Source organism: Anser cygnoides, chromosome 1 (genome assembly GCF_040182565.1).
Source record: "Anser cygnoides isolate HZ-2024a breed goose chromosome 1, Taihu_goose_T2T_genome, whole genome shotgun sequence".
Classification (NCBI taxonomy): domain Eukaryota; kingdom Metazoa; phylum Chordata; class Aves; order Anseriformes; family Anatidae; genus Anser; species Anser cygnoides.
In genome coordinates, this window is record NC_089873.1 from 197,060,137 (window position 1) to 197,081,804 (window position 21,668).

A 21,668-nucleotide genomic window follows, 5' to 3' on the forward strand; every position below is an offset into this window, starting at 1 on the left:
TGTATCTAATCAGGTCCCATGGACTTGTGCACCTTCAGGTTCCTTAGCATGTTTTGAGCCCGACCTTCTCCTACTCTGGGCGGTTCATCATTCTTCCAGTCCCTGCCTTTGCCTTCTGGGGCCCAGGCCATGCGGCTGGAGCTCTAGCCAGTGAAGACTGAAGCAAAATAGTCATTAATTACCTCAGCCTTCCCTATGTCTCAGGTGACCAGGTCTCCTATTTCCTTCCAGATAGGGCCCACAATTTCCCCAGTTTTCCTTTTATCACCAATGTACCTATAGAACCCTTTCTTATTGCCCTTGATGTTCATGGCCAAATTTAACTCTAAACGGGCTTTGGCTTTCCTAACCTGATTCCTGGCTACTCGGGCATTGTCTCTGTATCCATCCCAGGCTATCTGTCCATGCTTCCACTGTCTATAGGCCTTCTTTTTCAGTCTAAGCTTGGACAGGAGCTCCTTGTTCATCCATGCAAGTCTCCTGGTATTTTTGCCCAACTTCCTCTTTGCTGGGACGCATCGCTCCTGAGTTTGGAGGAGAGGATCCCTGAATATTAACCAGCCTTCCTGGTTTATATTTTCATATAAGAGAATGGCTTAAGAAAGAGAAACGAATTCAAGTTCATGCTACTTCAATAGTATCGTCTGAACATCTGACAGGTACCCAGAGGAAGAAAAACAGCAGGATTAGGTATATCTGTGTTTATCTTACAGACAGGCAGCTATATAATCAGGCAGGTTCTGAACTGAAACGGTAAATCAGAATGAGAGGAGAATTTCCAAAGAGAACAAAAACCATTTTTTATGCAGACATGAAAGTATGTCTATGCCCATATACTATTAACTATTTACATTTGTAGATGCGTACACTATAGGATGCCAGGAAACATTTTGCATTTATTTTTTTATATTCTGCACACAGCTGAAATGGAAACAGGTCTTCTTTTGCTTATTAACTGAATTTTCTAAATGGGATAAAATTCTTAACAGTCCTGTCTGTGGTAAGCAGGCTATCAAATGAGGAAATAACAGTAAAGTACATGGCTGAGATACACAATGTCACATTTGTGGCCCACTTCACTGAGAATCACATGTATTTAACTAGACCGTATGTAGCATAAGCTAGCAAAAGTAGATGTTATTTTTTGATAACAGTTTCCACCTTGCTTTCACAGGACAAAACATCCTGTTGTGATTGCACCATGTTTTATGCTATTTGAGTCCTATGTAAATGTTTGCATTAGTGAATTACACTCTGTAAAAAGCTGTACATTTATTCTAGCTGGAATTTCCTGAAAAAGCATTCCTGCTATTTTGTTACACATTTTCTTTCTACATTAAAGACCAGTGTACTAGAAGAGATCATCTTAATCAGCACTGTTGCTTTTATACAGTGATATAATCTTTACTAAAGTAGCTAAATTGTGCTCCTAATAACAACAGTGTATAAGATTATGTCTGGAAAATCTTAAAATAGCTCTGTCCTAAACCCTATGTCTCCTTGACACCTGTTTACTTAAACTTCCAAAATGTGGCAGGGATTTAAAAAAAAAATAAAAAATTTAACTTCAGGCAATTGACCGAAATTACTGTAGCAGGACCACTGCAATTGCATTCTTTCTCCTGTCAGAAGAGAAAGACGGTTATTTCCTGAAAGTGGTTTAGCTACTCTAAGACCTGAATTGGTAAATGTACTTTCCTTGACAAAATACAGCTGATAAATTAAAATTTCTGATTTAAGCATCAAAATGGATGGGATATAATAGGGCCCCAGCTACCACACCACAGCATGTGTTCAAGGACTGATGTATTCTGCTTTCTGAATTGTATTTTTTGAGTCCATGTTCCAAAATACACTCCACAGAATGGGAAGCTCCCATTCTGTAAGATTAGCCTGAATTCTTGAAACTGTATAAACAACACTAATTTTAGAAGGATTAAAATTCATATTGCTTATGTGAACCAAGCTTAATGTGTAATTCAAAGGATCCTTATCAAGGGTGACATGTTTCAGAGGATGATATTTCTGTATCACTGACATTCTTCTGCCTTCATTACAGCACATTTTAAATAAATAAGATGCTTAGAATTTAGCTTTACTAATGCAAAAGTTTGCTCCCAGTTTTTCATGTCCATGTGAGAAAAGATTCATGGAAAGGAATGTAAATGTTCAGCATGGCAAAGGGTTCCAGCACCCTTTTGTACGTCAAAGATTCAATGTAGCAGTGAAGATACTGGTGAATACATAATAACACAGATTCAATGAACATAGCTCTTACTGGGGAAAGGAAAATACTCAGAACAAGCGAGTAACACTGACAGGATTCTTACTTTACTAATATTTCTAAAAAATTGCCATATAAATTTACACATTAAAAAAATTATAACCTTCAATACACCTAGATATGAGTGTTGTTATAAACATCTTTCCTCAAATTAACCTTTAATTCTTCAGTTTCCAAGCAGCCACTTCAATCTAGCAACTGTAAAATACTATAATGTTATTTAGTATATGGAAATTCTTTATCCATGCACTTGAGACATTTGACATTGACTTCTGACATTTGTCAAAGGTGGAAGGATGATTTTGAAAAAGTCCAAGCTTCTGGGATCTTCAGTTGTAAGTTAACCTAGAATAAGTGGTCTGAAAAACAAAATTCATTTTTTGCTCACTTCTGTGGACTTAGAAGTCTTGGGTGAATATGGAACCGCAAAACATGCGATTAGCAGGCTGTCAGACTTACAGGGAGATAGAGTACCCTAAAAGTCTCTTGGCTTATTTATCTACAGGTTGTAGGTGCCTGTTTGATTCTCATTAAATAAGGTAGACAACCATTACTCTTACTAAAAGATTGATTAATTTTCAAAGTGATATTTTCCAGTGCCACCAGGAAATAATTTGAAAATGTTCAAAAGACTGTACTGGATAAAGGACAGATTAGATAATTACAGTTATCTTTTCTGGACGTACAATCCCTTAATATTTTAGAAACATGAAATTCTCATGCATTTTGTATTAATAATTCTGTATAGTGTCAGAAGCTGACTGAGAACTCTTATATCTCCCACAGTCTTGCATCTGCCTGCATTATCAGACTAGACAAGGAGTCCTGCCACTTGCTTTCTCTCTCCTAATCCTACAGAACTCTGCTGTAGCAGTACATCAGTACATTGTCACAAGGTGAGAGTCCTGCATTATTCACTCATGTTTCTGAAAAGAACACAGCTGTAGCTTTTGTGTTTTTTTTTTGTTTGTTTGTTGTTTTGTTTTTATTTTTGTCATGCAGATTGTGTGGGACAAATCTGGAGGACTTCTACAATGGGGTTACTGCATTCGTGGACAGAGGAAGAGCAATGTACATCATTTACCTGGACTTGTGCAAAGCATTGGACAATGTCCCTCATGATATCCTTGTCTCTATGTCGAAAAGACACGGATTTGATGGATGGATCACTCAGTGGGTAAGGAATTGGCTGGATGGTTGCACTCAAAGAGTTGTGGTCAATAGCTCAGTGTCCAAGTGAAGATCAGTGACAAGTGGTGTTTCTCAGGGGTCAGTATTGTGACTGGTGCTGTTTAACATTTTTGTTGGTGACACTGACAGTGGGATTGAGTGCACCCTCAGCAAGTTTCCCGGTGACACCAATCTGTGTGGTGCTGTCGACATGCTGGAGGGAAGGGATGTCATCCAGAGGGACCTGGACAGGCTTGAGAGGCTTGAGTTCAACAAGGCCAAGTGCAAGATCCTGCATCTGGGCCAGGGCAATCCCAAGCACAAATACAGGCTGGGTGGAGAATGGATTGAGAGCATTTCTGAGGAGAAGGACCTTGGCGGGGGGCAGAGGGGTGCAGTCCATGAGAAGCACAACGTGAGCTGGCAATGTATAATAGCAGCCCAGAAAGCCAACTGTATCCTGGGCTGCATCAAAGGAAGCATGGCCAGCAGGTCAAGGGAGTTGATTCTCCCCCCCTCTACTCTGCTCTCGTTAGGCCCTACCTGGAGTACTGCATTCAGCTCTGGGACCCCCAGCAGAAGAAGTACAAGGACGTATTAAAACAAATCCAGAGGAGGATCACAAAGATGATCATGGGGCTGGAGAACCTCTCCTGTGAAGACAGACTGAGGGAGTTGGGGTTGTTCAGCCTGGAGAAGAGAAGGCTCCGGGGAGACCTTACAGCGGCCTGCCAGTAGCTAAAGGGCGCTACAGGAAAGCTGGGGAGGGACTCTTTGTCAGGGGGTGTGGTGATAGGAAAAGGAGTGATGGTTTTAAACTAAAAGAGGGTAAATTTATATTAGATATAAGGAAGAAATTCTTGACTCAGAGTGTGGTGAGGCCCTGGCACAGGTTGCCCAGAGAAGCTGTGGATGCCCCAACCCCTGGAGGTGTTCAAGGCCAGGCTGGATGGGGCTTTGGGCAACCTGGTCTGGTGGGAGGTGTCCCTGTCCACAGCAGGGGGGTGGAACTAGATGATCTTTAAGGTCTCTTCCAACCCAAACCATTCTGTGATTCTATGATTCTGTGCTGAACACATCTCTTTGAGCAGTATTATCATGGGCCCAACATATCCACTGGAATCAATACTCAAAATTCCCTACAAATTTAAGCATAAAATGGGTGCAAAGAGATTTGGATTTAGCCAAAATAACAGTGGCATCTGAAATGCTAAGAACCTAAACTAATCATTTGAGGATTCATCTGTACCTTGCTGTCTAAGCAATCAGTAGTGACTTCATAGCTGCTGGCTGTAGCCTTAAATGTCCGTTAACAAATTGTTGGATCTTTGTCATATTTAAAGCTAGTCATATTATAGCTCACTTTGTTCTGTTTACTTCCTGAAAAGTCTCACTTCAATGATTCAACAGTTGCTAAGACATGGTCTTTCACTTACACTTCTGTATGTATTTCCTCTTGCTATGTGTCACAAGTCTTTTAGCTACTTCCTGGACAATGGATATTAGCTAATGTAATATCAGCTTCAATTTTATATAAGAGGACGATGAAGATAATGGAGCAAGAATAATTTTAATTCTGAATTTTTAAATAAGCAATCTGACTAGGGAGGGATAAAAATATAACCCCCTTTCTTCCATGCAGAATTTACTACACAATTTTTGCACTACCGTTATTGTAGATGTCTATAATTAACAAGCCTTTGTATTCCTGATACACCAATATATTTATAGTTCAATCTTCCAAAAAGTATGTAGACAGATGACTTGGACTACAACTACGACTACAACTTGGACTACTAATAAAACGTCTTATGAAATACTACAATACCTCTAATAATCTTTTTTTTTTTTTTTTTTAATATGTGAAACATTTAGGAGCAAAAGAAAAACAAAGAGAAATACTGCTAAGCACAATACCTTAACTTGGAGTTTGCCTTCCTGTATTCGCCCTTTCCATGATGCTGTAAATTTCAGACTGTCCACTGAACAGCTCATTACTCTGCAAGGGAAACACATATACAGTAAATCTTAGAGACATATAACCACAGAAAATAAAATACAAAACAAAATCAATGTATTTTCAATGTTTACCATATCACAGTAAGTCTTACTCTGAAGAAAAATACATTATGAATTTTATCTATTTAAAAAAATAATAATCAGCGTTTAAACAAGAAACTCTTAACTATTGTACTTCAGTGCAAGTGATAAAAAGGAGATGACTAATGACAGTAATTGACATGATTTGTTGGGTCTGTGTCCTGAAAATAAGGTAACCATCCTCACGATGTGGAGTAATGGCACATTTGCACACATAAATAGGTAGATTATTTTTCCCTCACCTTGCAGTCTCCTGGCGTAAGGCATTGAGAAATGTGTCTGGATGAAATAGCTCTGAAAGGTCGAGGGTATCTGACAGTAGTTTCTGTTTCTCTGATTTTTCTACCCAGTTCTAAAAGAGGAAAAAAAAAATGAGGAAAAATGAATCCTGAAGTTATTGCCTGATTTTTCATCATTTTGAGTTGATGTGGATTTGTCAAATGGTATGATTAATGACAAATTATTATGTAAATATACTGTAATGTCAAAGATGAATATTGATTTCCATTACTTCAAACTGGCAAACAGAAAATTAACACCATTTAAAAGAAAGCTAGCAGTTGTGTAATGTGCAATGTGACTCACCTATTCTAAACAAATAAGCTTCTGTTCCATTCTTTGTACACTGCAGCTTACTTTGTATGATGAAACTTTTACCAAGTTCCTAATAATCTGTTGAAATCCTATTTCACCTTTACTAAAAAGCAAGTTCATGTTTTCCATAAAAATGGTTATCATTACCGTCTTTGCTTTAATGAGTTCAGACAAATAATTGAATTCCTTTCAAGCATGCTTTAAGATTGTCCTTCTCTTTTGTGTAAACTGCATATTAAATTCAAGAAGCACTTAGTTTTCAGTCTGTAGCAAGAGTTTTTGTGATTAATAGCCACCAATTTTTTTGGAAATCTCTCAGTATTAAGCTGACACTGTCATTTTTATTGGGTGAAGTTTCAAAGGATGTTTCAGATGTACTAGTTTAAGACATGAATTCACAGAATTTCTGATAAGATAAAAACTGACCTCTTTTACAACTGGTTGTAAATGAAAATAACAGGAGTGGAGCGAATAACTAGTCTCATTTATCCTTACCAAACATGTTGCCCCAACCTATTTTTTTACGCAGCTATGAAGCCTGTCACTATGAGCAGCAAGCCTGAAACCTCCCATCAACACAATGCCTTTTGTGCCATTGAGAGAAAAATACACACATGTTGTACTTTAATTTGCAATCTTGATAAACCATGTGTATTAATAAATGAAACCTCAAATGCTACCTCCCACATTTTCTATCGCTTTATCAAGGATGTACTTTGTTCCTGAAAGCCTTATGGCAATCCACTGTCTTCAAAACTGAAGAAGCAAAGGTTGCTAAACCCTATTTCACAGCCTTCTTGTAGACCAGGTGAGATGTGGAAGATCTACTCCCATTTTAAACAGTCTATATGAAATTCTTTCCCAAATCCAGTAAGCTAGGAGGAAGGGAAGGAACCTCAACAAAAAACCTCAAACAGCTCACTATACATAAACAGATAACTTTTCATCAGGGTGGACTATGTGCTTTATTGTCTTGTGAAGAAAATTCCAATGGTTGTCTGTGTTTGCATTAAGGACATGTTATTTTTCCACTCCTGTAAGTATGCAAACGGTGTCTCTAAAAAATTACCAATGCATGTAGTCAAATCATTACATTTCGTTTATTAATTTTCATTTATTTTAAAATATCTAGGTTTGGTCTTCAACTTGCAAAAAATTAGCACTACCTACCATTTTCTCATATTTGGCACTCTTATTCCCTCTCCCTCTCTCTCTCTCTCTCTTTTTAACAGTTTAATCCTCTAAACACTAACGATCTCAGACTAAAGAACTTGTTCAGACCAGTTATTTATGTACCCAAGCGGTTACATAACAGTATGCACTCAAAATCTGACATTTTGAAAGTTTTGAGTCATATATTGCATATGCTCGGTAAATTTCTTTTCAGAGTATACAGCGGTACACTGTATACTCTGTATACTCTATACAGTATATAACTGTGGTACTGTAGTATAAACATTAAGTTACCTCCTTGAGTACCAGCAAGTCATATGCTTCTGCACAGGTTAATGCTCAATATTAAGACAAAAAAATACTCAGATACTAAGTTTCTACATGCTATCACTAAGCAGAGAAAGATAAAACACGCACCTCTCTAAATTATCAGCTACTAGAAGATTATGAAACTACTCTAGTTACTGAATATTAGTGAGGCTACGCTCTCTTACACAAAGCACCTACCAGGCATCCATGTCTCATTTGAAAACTACTTTACTGTATTCTTTGAACTGCTGATAACCTAATTTCATAGAAGCATCTCAGACTGAAAAAATCATCCAAAATACAAGTGAATATCACACAGGCATTGTGTTGTGGGCTTTGTTGTTTTTGGTGGTGGTGGTGTTTTTCTTTTCTTTTTTTTTTTTTTTTTCAGTATGTCAAACACATCTCCATAATTTTTCCACCATGCACAAAAACTTAATTGGTGACCTTTTTATCTATCACATCACAGCTTATGAGCCTTCAACCCAAATGATTATGAATCAGTTAGGAGATTCTTGCTTTCCATTTTCATTAGCTAAATGTACACAGTTAATGGTTCATCTGCCTGATTTTTCCATGACTTTTTATAACAACAGTCCCTTTTATTGTATAGCAGTAAATCTGCAATCAGGTTACGGCATATTTTGTAAATTGTTTTGTATAGTACAAGTAGACACAACTATTTCAACTTGTATTTAATATAATCATTCTACTGCTGTCATCAAATAAACTTTTAATGTAATTGCTAAAGAGAAACACCATCAGGAACATACGTGCCTATGTTCCATCCAATTAAAAGACCAGTATGGGAGATATTAATTCTGAACTCATATAATTAAGTAGCACTAGGAAACTCACAATAGCAAAAACTCTCATTAGATCACAAAAGCAAAGTTTGTAATTGCTACTTGAACTGGTCTACATAAAGCAGAAGACATAACTCATTCATATTGTTTAATAAATATTTAAATATTTAATATTTAAATATTTAATATTTAAATGTGTTGTGGGTTAACCCCCATAGGCATCTCAGCACCACGAAGCCACTTTCTCCCTCCCCCCCAGTGGGATGAGGAAGAGAATGAGGATGGTATATGGGAAAAAACTCATGAGTTGAGATAAAGGCACTTTTAATAGGTAGAGCAAAAGCTGCATGTGCAGACGTAACAACGTAACAAATTCATCCACTACTTCCCATGGGCAGGCAGTTGTTCAGCCATTTCCACTAAAGCAGGGCTCATCACACTTAATAGTTACTTGAGAATACAAACACCACAAATCTGAATGTCCCACCTTCCTCCTTCTTTCCTCCAGCTGTTACTGCTGAGCACAATGCCATATGGTATGGGACATCCCTTTGGTCAGTATGGGTCTGCTGTCCTGGCTGTGTCTCCTCCCATCTACTCACTGGCAGAGCAGCACAAGAAGCAAAAAAGTTCTTGACTCATGTAAGCACTGCTCAGCAACAACTAAGCCATTGTTGTGTTGTCACCACTATTTTAATAGGAAATCTAAAACATAGCACCGAACTAGCTAATAGGAAGAATATAACTCTATACCAGTCAAAAAGAGTGTTAAATGCAATAAAAAATGATAATTAAATGTATTTTACAACAAAAGTTTAAAAAATATTCTTATGCTTATTCTCCTTTCCATCTTATATCATTAGATGGCATCATGTTAGAGAAGTGCCGTGGTCTCAACAGGCAATGACACCCTACTAAATGGACCACAAATACATCCACCACCACTGCCTTGAAGAGATCAGGTCTTGAAGGGGAGGAAGCTTAGGCTGAGCTGTGGAAAGACTGAAGTAATGTTTCTTGAAGAACTCCTTAACAGATTAGCTATGATATCTTCATTTCCCTCTCCTACCCCCACTGCAACAAAAATACACATTGCCTTCATTTGTCAAAATGACTTATTGATCTTGGATGGCCATGTACCATTTCAGTCTGAGGTGCCTTCTTCCATCACCACTTCAGTAGACAACTTTGCCTTTCCTGCCAGGTAGGCCAAAATAATGCATTTGTCACTTGCCAGCTGGATTACAATGAGAAGACTATCATCAGCACCAAGGTGGTGTAAAATCCAGCTATCATCCCTTTGTGGTCCAGGCCATGCCCTCCCAACTGCCTCCTCCCTCCCACTGCCCATAATATGGTGTTTAGTGGGTTTGCTGCAACTCAGGATTTAGTTTTCATGTTCAGAACAGCTAATAGTCAAGATCTAAATTCACTGAACACAGTATTCAGAATATGAATTAACAATACAGCTTTTGTTCACTGCGTTATATCTGACAGTTAATAAAGTCTGGGAAAATGCATATGAAAGCTGAAATCAAAGCACTATTGATAAATAGCATTTAGCTATGAAACAAAATTAAATGAATCCCAAGTCGGTCTTGGGAATGGCATATAAGTTATTTTTAAAAATAAATTCCCATTATATCAATAATTTGGTCTAGAAGTCTGAAGATCCTAACACCAAAAACATTTACATCACACACACATACAAAAAAATCTATAATACACTCTTCTTTTTAACTGTTAAATTAACACTATTTTAATATTTCCCAAATGTTTCTCAAAATGTTACTGTTACATTAAGCTAGAATTTAAATTTGAGCTGTCCACGACAGATTAATATAGGATATGAAGATTAGAAATATAGTATGAAAACTTAGCAGCAGTACCCAAAAAGCTTTGCAAAGCAATTCATATCAGAATGTTTCAATACTTCAGTTAAGGTGAGCTTCTGTTTTGTATAATAAAAGGAATTTATTTATTTATTTATTTAGCCACAATAAATCTGTATGCACAGTCTCAGGTGGTTCAAATACTATTTTTTTCACGTATCTTGACATCCAAGAAACACCTATTCCATTTTCAGGAAGAAGTCTTCCTTATCTTCTATAATCCCAAAGCAAACTGAGCACTTCTTACTGAACAGTGAGTGGAAGGAATAAAGAGGCTGCCGGATTTTCACACTATCATTTATGCAATTTTAGGCTCATCACAGTACTCCTCAACAATGAATCAAGTACTTCTCCTTCACCTGTTTTAATTCATTATGATTATATTCTCTTCTACAGTATTTTTTCCTTGCTGTGATCCCAGAAGAGATCTTTTTTTTGAAAGAGAAAATAATATAAATCACTACAGAAGTGATTTCATTTTTGTGCCTATGCAGAAAATTGTATTCAGTATTGGCCAGGAACTGAATGTAGTACAATTTTGTTTTTCCACTAGTTTTAGAGGGAAAATGTTTAGATTCAAAGTTACTAGGGAAAAAATGCAAGACCATGGATTCGTCTGAGAGCAAATGATGTTGAGTAACTCTTGAGTAACTGGCATACAATTTGTTTCCTTGAGGTAATTTTTTCATATGTGAAATCCTTGAGCTGTTGTAATTATTCTTTATTAATTGAGCACATGAATACTGCAGCATTTCAGGTATAGGTTAAGGTGTTAGCACACACTACATTTTGAATGGTAAATCACAAAGGAATTTAGTTTGGAGTCTTAATTTATTTTTGGTTTTGGATTTCAATATGCTATTTTGGAGCATGCAGACCAAAAGTGCTGTTTTGCTTTAAATACTATTTCTTTACTTCAGTTCGACATGCCTCAGAAACTCCATGTTTGTTCAGGGAATCTGAATGCTAACACAACAGCACAGTGTACAGCATAAAAATTCTGAGTCCATTACCATCAACATGCTAGCTAACAATGTGCCAGAAGCAGATGTGCACCAAGGCATGGCTGAGGGAAGCATTAGCAAAGGCGACTTCATTCTGGTTACTGTATTAATTAATTTTTATCAAAACAGGAACTTAACTTTCCAGTGAGTTGCGGATTCCTACATTTAACAAGAATAACAAAACAATCACCCTGCGTAAGGGCTGGGACATCATTCTAACAAGTTGATGATCGACATATGCCCAAAATCCCTACTGTCGGCTATGTCCTATGTGATCACTATACACAGACTATGGTCCTACTTCTTATCTCCATCGATAAGAAGTTGCAGGGCACAGGAGATGGTCACACATAACATTTATTTACAGATAACTGTCAAGACTGCATACCACAAGGTGAGTTTTAATTCCTTTGCAGAGCTCTGGAGTAGGGATGCTGAAGTGTATGCAGTTATGATGATAACAGTATGGCTGAACAGGGGTACAGAATATTCTGTGTACTCGGCACTGTCAGTGATGGGATGCACAGCAGTAACTTGTTTTATAATACCACCTTGAAGGCTATGTTATGATAAAGAGTGCCAACAGAGAGCTGCTTCCTTTGCTCTAGTTCATTTCCTTTGGTGAACATCTCATGAGATACAGATTCTCCATTAAGCATGTCCTTACAGTCCTTGTTCCTCTTCAGAAATAAAGACTCTGCAGTAATCATTCTCTTGGATTTTTTTTTTTTCTGTGTGTTTACCAGAGTCATTTGTTTTCTGTTAACACCCTCTCTGGAGGCTGCCAAAATTCAAAGAAAATCTCTCAGCCATGCCTGTGTAACAGAACTCTTCTATATTAGTAACTATTAAGCCTGACCATACTCTCATGTATGTACACAAGGATTATCAGACATACTGAAGCAACCTAATCAGAAATTGTTTAACTGTGCGGGGTGCATATCCCAAAACACACGACAGTGTAAAAGCAAAGAGAGAAATCTATTTTTCTACAAGGAAAAGGAGATCACGGAACAGAAGCTGTGTCAGATGCAGCCCCAGTGTTAAGAAAGGAACCACATGGTAGCACATGGTTTCCATGTTGCGACACAGCCTCCTGCGATGCACCGTGTCGGCTTGTGCTAATGCTGCTCACGCTCCGCTGAGCAGAACTCTGCAACCTGGGATTCCTGCTCAGACTATCAAGATGTTTGTTCAACCAAGAATAACTTCGTGTAAACACAGAGATTCAGAGTTTTACATTTTTTTACAGTATCACAGAATCATAGAATCGTTAGAGTTGGAAGACCTCTGAAGATTTTCTGGTCCAACTGCCCACCCTCAAAGAAGGACTGGGCTGCTCACAGGCTTCTTCAGTGATATTTTAAATATCTCCAATGACAGAGACTCTGCAATCTTCTCTGGCTCACCTGTTCCAGTGTCTGACCACCCTCATCACAACTTCTTTCTTTCAAATGCCTAACCAGAGTTTCCCTTTTTTCAAATTATGTCTGTTTTATCTTGGCTGATCTTACTAAGTGCCACTATGTATGTCTAAGCAATATGTGAGAAATTTAAAATTTTCAGGGCATATAACTAGCTATACCACTGTTGAATATTTAACATTTATGAGAGACATACGATATTGAAGAGCTACAAATCAAGTGTATATTCCTTAGAACAGATTTGACGTTTGAAAAAAAATATATATACTTTTTTTTTTTTTTAATTAAGAACTTAGCTGATTCATTAGAGAATCTTCTTTGAGGCACTGATTGGATTACCCTTTCAAAAACAGGTCACATCACAGTACTGCAAAAAAATAAGCAACAACCTGTGCCAAAACAAACAAACAAACAAACAAAAAAAAAAAACAACAGCCAACCAATCAACCAAAAAAGACCCAAATACCAGACAGTACCTTGTGCAAGAATTGTTGGTGTTGCAGTTAAAAATAAGTTTTTAAATGAAATGTGTAAAAAATCTCAAAAGACATAGTGGAGAGGTTCTAAATTTTAAAATTGCAAAAGAATTTAAGTTGGAGGGGGCCCCTGAAAGTCATCTGATCCAACCCCTGCTCAAAGTAGGGCCAACTTCAATGTGAGAGTAGGTTGCTCAGGGCAATGTCTACTCTAGTTCCATATATCTCCAAGGATGAAAATTCTACAACCTCTCTGGGCAAGCCAAGCAACAATTTTTTTTTAATACTGAACAGCCCAAAACTGGTCAAGCTCTTCAGATGTGGTTTCAAAAGTGCAGAATAGGAAAAAATAATAACTGTCCTTGACCTTTAACAGGTTCCTTGAGAATTTTGCATTTCTATGATACCATGATATCAAGGATGGTGCATATTTTTAATAAATGTATGGCTAATAAGCAACACATAATTCTATTTTTGTTATTCTAATATTTCTTACTTGATGGATTCTTCTGTTAAATATATTCAAACCATCCATTTTTACTTTCTCAGCCTGATGAGAATGAAATACACAAATACACATAACTGAATAAATCTTTTTTTTCTAGCTTGTTAAGCTACATATCTGAATAATGAACAGTATTTGTTTTAATTCTGAATTATTTACTGCATTTTACCAACTATGTAGATAATTTCAGTTGATTAAATTTATCATACAGGATCATGAAATATTAGACATGCTGTTGAAAATGGTAATTACAGAGAGCTTGCAAGAAAATACATTGTCCCTATAAGGAAAATCATATACAACACTACGACAGTACAGACCTGACGGGAATTTTGAAACTCAAGCCTAGATGTAGAAAACAGATTCCTCAGTGGATCATAACTCCTAGTTCAGAGGCGACTATGTGGAATTAAAAATACAAAAATATCACTGCCTGCAAATGTGCTCTTACTCATTCTCCTCCAGGAAGGGCAAACATTCTAAAATATTTGCTAATTATATTTTTCTGTTGAATAGACTGAATACTACACTCCCTACTAAAGACCATCAAGGGTCTTACCCTTCCTGCCTTGAAGCATCTCTTAATGGCTAACATGGGGTTCTAACCTTCCCATCACACTTAAGAACTCTCTTCCTTTGACTCAATGCTTTGTATTTTTTCCTCAATTATGTACCTTGCTGAACATTCAGTAACATAGACCACACAAAGAAGAACACTACTAAAACCAAAAAAAATAAATAAAAGAAAGGAAAAAAAAATGCAAAGGTACAAAGGAATGCCTCTGTGTTTATCCGTGTTTTAAAACATAAAGATGATAACGGTGTGGCTAAATGCACCTACAACTTGCACCGGTTGCTTCATTTGAAAATGAATTCTCAAGAGTAAAACTACTGCACGCACAACAGATAAACAATGATTTAGACAAGAATGACTCCCGTGAAATTCTGCTTTTCTTTCAGCAACTAAATTCCAAATGGCAGCTCTGAAACTTTAAATCATTTTTTATATTTGTATAAGAGTACAATATGAAACTATGCTATCATTTCATATTCACTTATATGGAATCTCCTTCAAAAAGAGAGAGATAGGTTAACATATAGATACATTTCTTCCTTCCTCCAAAGAAATGTCAAAAAGACTGCTATTTAAGAATGATGTTTGCATGTGGAATGGCAATGTTTGTATTAGAAAACTGGCTTACTTTAGATAAATATATATATACACATATAAATATATATCTGCAAATGCTATTTGAATAGTAGTTATATCATGTTACCAACGATCCTGACTGATTAAAATCTCAAATTAAGAAATGAAATCTTCTGTTTATTTCACCAAACCAGTTCCCACCAAAACATCTACAGCTTGTAAACAAACAAACAAAACAAAAAACCCACCATGAACAAATCTAGCTACTTTTTAGTTTCAAAGCTGTCTTATTACTGTAAGAAAAATATTTCTGTGTATGTATGACTATGAAATCAAAATTATAAATTAAGCAACATAGGATTTTGAATAGATTGCTAATTACTAGTGGACCCAATATGTGTGGCAATAGGGTAGTAATCAGAAGAACAAGTTACTGCAACTGAATTGCCTAGAAGAAAGAAAAGCAGATTGAGGAAATGTACCTGCAAATTGATGTATTAGCATGTGTTGCAGGTTTCTCATTTACTAATGGCCAGAATTTAATATTATCAACGTTTTGACAGCGTTGGAGAGAGAATCATTTTCACATGCAAATGATAATAACATCTTCTTCCACTTGTATTATGATTAACTTTTTTTTTGCTTGATCTTTTGTTAGACTAGTCTATCCATTTTATTCTCTTCTTTATATTTTGCAGCTCAGCTTCATCCACGATGAAGGAAGCAGATATAGTGAAAAACAAGTTATTTGAAATTGAACAATCTACACTTTAATTTCTATCAATTTAAATGCATACAGTTTATTTATATTTATCGTTTTATATTTATTGTTGCATCTTAAAGAGAAAAATCAGCAAATGCTGTTTATTTTATTAGATTTAATAAAGTATACAAACTACATCTTTAAATCATATACATATATATGACCCAGTTTCTTGTAAATTATGGAGTATATAAAGAGTAACTTGTACCAACAGGGTGGAAAAAAAAACCAAACCACTAAATCTAGGGGGTTATTTAAACTGAGACATTTAAATAATGAAAAAAAAACATATTTTATTTAATTTCTTAGAATGTGCATAGAAACAATAACTTGCTTTTCTTTTTTATGCAACGCAGAAGTCTTTTTATGAGTGATCACCTTTTACAATCAATTTTCTACAGTCAGAGAGCTGAACTACTGTTTAGAGGTATGATAAAGGATGCTGTTCAAACTTCTGCTTACCAGGTAGTATTTAATAATGAAAAAAGAATAGCCATTCTCATAAAGCATGCTTAGAACTGAGAACTTAATCAACATGAGTTGAATTCTATTGAAACAGATTACATTTCAAAACATTTAAGGCTGAAGTTTAGAGAAAAGCTCATAGCTTGTGAAAGTCTCACTTAACAGAGGGTCTACATTTCATTACAACTGAGCTTCAGTGACTCAAAATGAAAGCAAACAGCATGCAAGTTGAGATATCTTTTACTTTCCAATGTTGCTTTTTAAAAATTGTTTTCTCCTGAATAAAACCAATATTTTTCCCTAACTTGGGATAATCCTTGCTCATTGACAAACAAACAAAAAAATATTTCCATTTAATACTTCATTGTTTGTAGATTTAGTGTCTACAGGAGCCTGCAGGAAAAGAATCGTTTTACTACAAGAATCAGTGATATCAGTACCTCTGGAAAGTAAAGCCTGCAACTGGTGCACAAAGCAAAATAAAAAACAAAACTTAAGGAACCCTTCCACCTCAGGCACCCATACATGATCCATAAGTACATGAACTCTCTGAACATAAAAAATGCTTCAGCTTCCTTGGAAGCTGGACCTTATTCCAGTGGACAACTTCCTTTGACATATAATAGTTTGATACTTCCATCTTACATTATGTGGGACAATTCACTGCAGCCTTCAGACCTCCCATTTGGACAAATCACTACTTCTCTATACAGGCCGCTACTTAATTTACGCAATCTAACTGAACCAGTGATTGAAAAGGGATAGGACGACACAACAGTGGGATCTATCAGAGCTTCAAATTTGCCTACTCCATGAGAGAGAAAGAAAACATCTACATTTTTATCGTGGTGCTATTTCCAATATTTACCAAGCAGATATAATTCAGAAAAAAAAAAAAGTTCTTTAAAGCTGAATCCTGTCTGATAAATTCTGAACAAAGTGAAATATACACAATACTGAAACATGATGAGAGCTGTGGGAACCAATTAAGGCTCAGTTTCTTAGCAGATAATGTTAGCCTGTGGTTGTGTTTTTGTTTTGACATTTGTGACAATTGAAAAGTCAAGAAAAAGAACAGGAAAATGTTAATTCTTCAGAATAAAGTGGACTCTTCGTAGCATTTTGAACTTTTTTTAAAAATAATGGAATGAGTACATTTAAAACAACATTTCTATGAGTTTTTGCATTTGAATATTAGAACACTAAATCTGAAGTATTCTGCACTGTACAGATACCTGGAAAGCAGCTGTTCAAATAGTGAGAGTGTGATGAGATGAACAATGATGAGGTGGGAAATGCAGCCAACATAACCCATCTGAATCAGCTACTCCTAAGATCATAAAAGACAAACTATTAAGACATTAAGCTATTGTCCCTGCTGCAAAATCCGCTAAAGCAATTTATCAGAAGAAACTCTGAAATGCTATGCAAACTAAGCAGGATACTTAAAGGGGTATAAGACTTCTGGAGTGCCAGGGTAGGTGAATTTGGGGAACACGACAATTCTGATATTGTACAGGATTTATTACAAGATATTTAGGGGTAGGAGCAAAGATGGGGAAAGTGAGAGATCAGAGTGGATAAGGAATGAAAAGGAATGAGATCACCAGAGTCTGTCCTACCCTATCCTGTCTTAAGCTCTAAATAATTGTTTTTTGTGCAAGCGTATTCTCCATTTGCAGAGAGGGAACCCACTAACAATCTTCAAGCCATAACAAACAGTAAATAGGATGAGAGGTCTGGGAGCACCTCCTGCCCTCCTGCTGCACTCACCTTGGGGGCTGCAGGGCTGCTTCTCTCTCAGCTCTCACCCCTCTCTCCCAGCTGCTGTAGCACAGCAGATTTCCCCTTCCTTCAATCTGCTCTCCCAGAGGCCCAACCAGCATTGCTCGTGGCTCGGCTCTGGCCAGCGGCGGGTCCCTTTTGGAGCTGTCTGGAGCTGGCTCTGATCTGACCTGGGGCAGCTGCTGGGCTCTGCACGCAGAAGCCACCCTTGAAGCCCCTGTGCTACAAAACCCTTGCCACGTAAACCCAACACAACAGAACATATGTTTAAAGGATTCTGCTCTCCTTTCAAATGTCCTGAACCACACACCAGGGCACCAGCTCAGCATCCTTTTCAAAGATTCAGTCTCTCATAATGTAAAGTATTAACAGAGATGTTATTCATGTCCAGTGAGTTACTGTTCAGCCATAGGGTGTTTTTTGCTTTGAAGCAGCATTCCCTTGCTTTCCCTTCTCTTACATTTGCTTTGCTGTTATGGCAACAGCTGTTCAAACAGAGCCAGATATATTTTTTTCCTCCCTCATATCTTTTAGTAGGTCACAACACAGAAAACTAGGGCCTCTTGAACTAAAATGGAAGACTAGTATATAATGAACGAAAATATTAGCAGACCATCCCATGTATCGCCATTGTGAACAGTGCAAAACTGTGCTATAGAAATTTCTAAGATGGCAAGTCACTACAAGAAAGACAGATAAGTAAGGTGTTGCAATAAAAAAAAATAATGTTGTAAACCAAATAAATTCATTGCATAAATTGTAGCTTAGAGCTGTAATATCTATTCAAACTGATAATTTGTAAGATACAGAATAATATATGTTTTAATCCTGATTTAGCTGTTTAGTAAGTACTAGATTCCTAGAATTTTTGTAAGATTGGAGAAAAATTTATGGATCCAACAGTAACAAATGCAGTGAATAATGATTTCAAAACATCTTCCACTGGGAATTCCCTTGTCAGTTTAGGTTTACCTTGTGTCTCAAAAAAGCCTCTTTGATGCTCACTTTTATCTCACTTTTTTCTAACAAATTAAGCTTTTCCAGGAAGCTATCACTAGCAGCCTCTCCAAATACTGTCCCAAATTTTAAAACATCTTCTCAAAGAAACCAAGAAATTTAACTAGATATAAAAGAAATCTATTTTTTCTCCCCATTCCATTCCTCAAAGTTTATGTGCATATCATCTACTACTGCATTAAGTCTGATTTATAGGCTGATGGAAAGGACTTGATTTCTTCAGCCTTCTAAGAACAGATTTTCTGCCTGTTATTGGTGAATGAAAATTGAACCTCTTTGCCTAGATGCCTTGGGTGTGAAAGAAGAATCCGGTGTCCCTTACCCCCAGAATGTTTTCTAGTAGCTTTACCATGTGATTTCCAAGGGTTCAAACCTCATGTGCCTTGGGTATCCAATTTACCTTTGATTGTTCAAAAACTCAAAAATATATTAAGAGTTTCAAAACACAATGTCATTCTACCTCAAATAGTAAAAGAGTAGCAAAATAGTAAAAGTCTTACACTAAGGAGTCAAACTGGCATTGCAATTAAATATCGATACTATAGATTTCACTTGGAATGGGAGGGGACGATATTATATTATTACTGTACAGATATATATTAGTACTATATAGGTACACACACATTTCCATCAAAACCTTTCGTAACTTCAGAATTCATAAAAAAAATCCTAGATTAAAACTCTACAAGTAAGATTTATGATTCTTATGTGAAACAGTCTTGATTCTCTGTGTATGCTATAAGCCTTTTAGCAGCTATCCAATCAACCAGCCACCCAAAGTAAGAACTGTTTTACAGATGACTTAAAAAAAGCAGAGTCCAAAAGAATGAAATAGAATATTTCATTTTAAAAATAAAGCCTTGTTCAAAAAAGAGTTGTGGTGGCTTTTCTTTTGGTTTTGGTTTTGGTTTGCTTTGTTTTGTTTTCAGAAGAAGTGAAATTAAGCTCTGTATTTAGCTGTTCAAGAAACAAAAAGTATGTTTCAATTTGTTGACCGGAAACATTTTTTTAATGTTGACATTCTTCTCCCATTTGCCTGGGACTGTGTTTTGCCTCACAGTATCTGTAGTTCTGAGTGTCTTCTCCCTTCTCTTCTCCTGATATCTATAGCCATGAGAAGATACTATCTAAAGACTGGGATAGACTTCATTTCCATTGTACACTGATGTATATTATTGCTGAGCTACAACCACGTACCATGAGAGAGGCAAACCACAGAACATATTAAAGATGCCACCATGAGGAAACTAGAACTATAGGGACCACAAATAAATCACTGTAGACAGACAAGCTGAACCAGAATTTTGTTCAATGTCAGCTTTGCTAGTTTTAATTATTCAGAACATTTCATTTTACAAGAATATTCAATAGAAAGAATTTCCACTCTAATTTAGAGGAAAAGCTAACATCCAAATATCAGAACTTCCAAATGCTAAAAATCATCTATTTCCATCAGCTCTGTCACCAAAGCATAATACAATGCAAAGATGCCTATGTAGCATTTTTATATACCTATTTGTTCATTTGTTTATATAGGAAAATTTCCTTTTTAAAAAAAAATAATAAAAAATTTGCTTTTACTGAGTGAATTCAGATCTGAGAAAATGAAACACCTGCTATTTTTCTGCCTGATGTCATATAATGCTCTCAGAACATCTCTACACTTCTATAAATTCTGCTATAACTATTCTACCATCTGCTCTATATTTTGGGTTCCTCCCCATCCCCATTCAATTTCTGTAGCAAAGCAGATGCTTTTATTTTCCACACTGGCAGCAAACGTCTTGACAAGGCAGCCTTTAACTAATGCCCTAAGCATAGACTTACTGCATCCTTAGTAGACGCAAATGTTCAGTACCGCTTTCATGTTTCCATGTCTCCTTTTACCTCTTGAAGTACTAAATCAAACTTTAACAAATGGTGAAGGTAGAAGTCATTATCTTGTAGTGAATAAAACAGAGCAATGTATGAGTAACTATGAAGAAAAATGTAATGATGGAGTCGGTCATATAAAACTAAACCAATCCAAAAAATGGGGCCTTCATTGTAATATAAATCTGAAGATAATTTTCAGAATGATGAGAACATCTATTTCCCTTTATTAAATTCCTGAAAAACTAAAGTTATAGTTAAAAAAATGATTAATTACATGTATAAAATTAATAATGAAAAGTCAGGAAAAAAAAAGGAAAGCTAATTAAAAAATGATTAAGGCTAATCAAAATCTTGGTGTAATATGCATACAAATGAATTGGAATAACATTTAAGGAAAAAGATGATTCAACTTAAATGCTTAATTAGAAATAATCTACATTCTCTGGTAAAATTCAGCAAAAATAAAAACAGAAATTCAGATGAGATCTGACTAGAAGCTTGAGAAGCAGAAGCTTCAAATAAAACAGTATTATATATGTGACATCATAAAATCATATCAAAAAGATAATAGCCAGTATCCGTTCATCTGCCACTATTTTCCGTTGTTGCTAAGAAAAAAATTAACATAATTTACTGCTTATGAATACAATTAAATATCTACTGTAAAAGTCTGCCTTAATAATCTGTCCCTCCCTTAACAGTAAATAGGTGTTTAAAAATTGTAAACAATTTAATCATAACAGCTTTACAGAAAAACAAGTAATTCAAATGCCCAATATTGTCAGCAGTTTGAACAATAAGAAAGAAATATTACTATCACAGTAATAAAATGCAGTACATTTGTTAATAGTTGGCTGGAGTAATATAGGGAAACTT

General features: G+C 36.1%; 1 protein-coding gene across 4 annotated transcripts in view; it reads right to left on the reverse strand.

Moving 5' to 3' along the window:
* Window positions 1–21,668, reverse strand: part of DYNC2H1 (dynein cytoplasmic 2 heavy chain 1) — a 165,880-nt gene that overhangs the window by 10,720 nt on the left and 133,492 nt on the right. For 2 of the 4 annotated variants that reach the window (XM_048078168.2, XM_013178117.3), the window contains exons 86-87: window positions 5,797–5,906; window positions 5,372–5,453 (exon numbers count right to left, since the gene is read on the reverse strand). In XM_048078168.2, coding sequence (XP_047934125.2) covers window positions 5,372–5,453; window positions 5,797–5,906 — 192 coding nt within the window. Of the gene's footprint in view, window positions 1–5,371; window positions 5,454–5,796; window positions 5,907–15,362; window positions 15,591–17,350; window positions 17,446–21,668 lie in introns of those variants that run through there. The other 2 variants (XR_007168797.2, XR_007168798.2) reach the window with 2 other exon arrangements.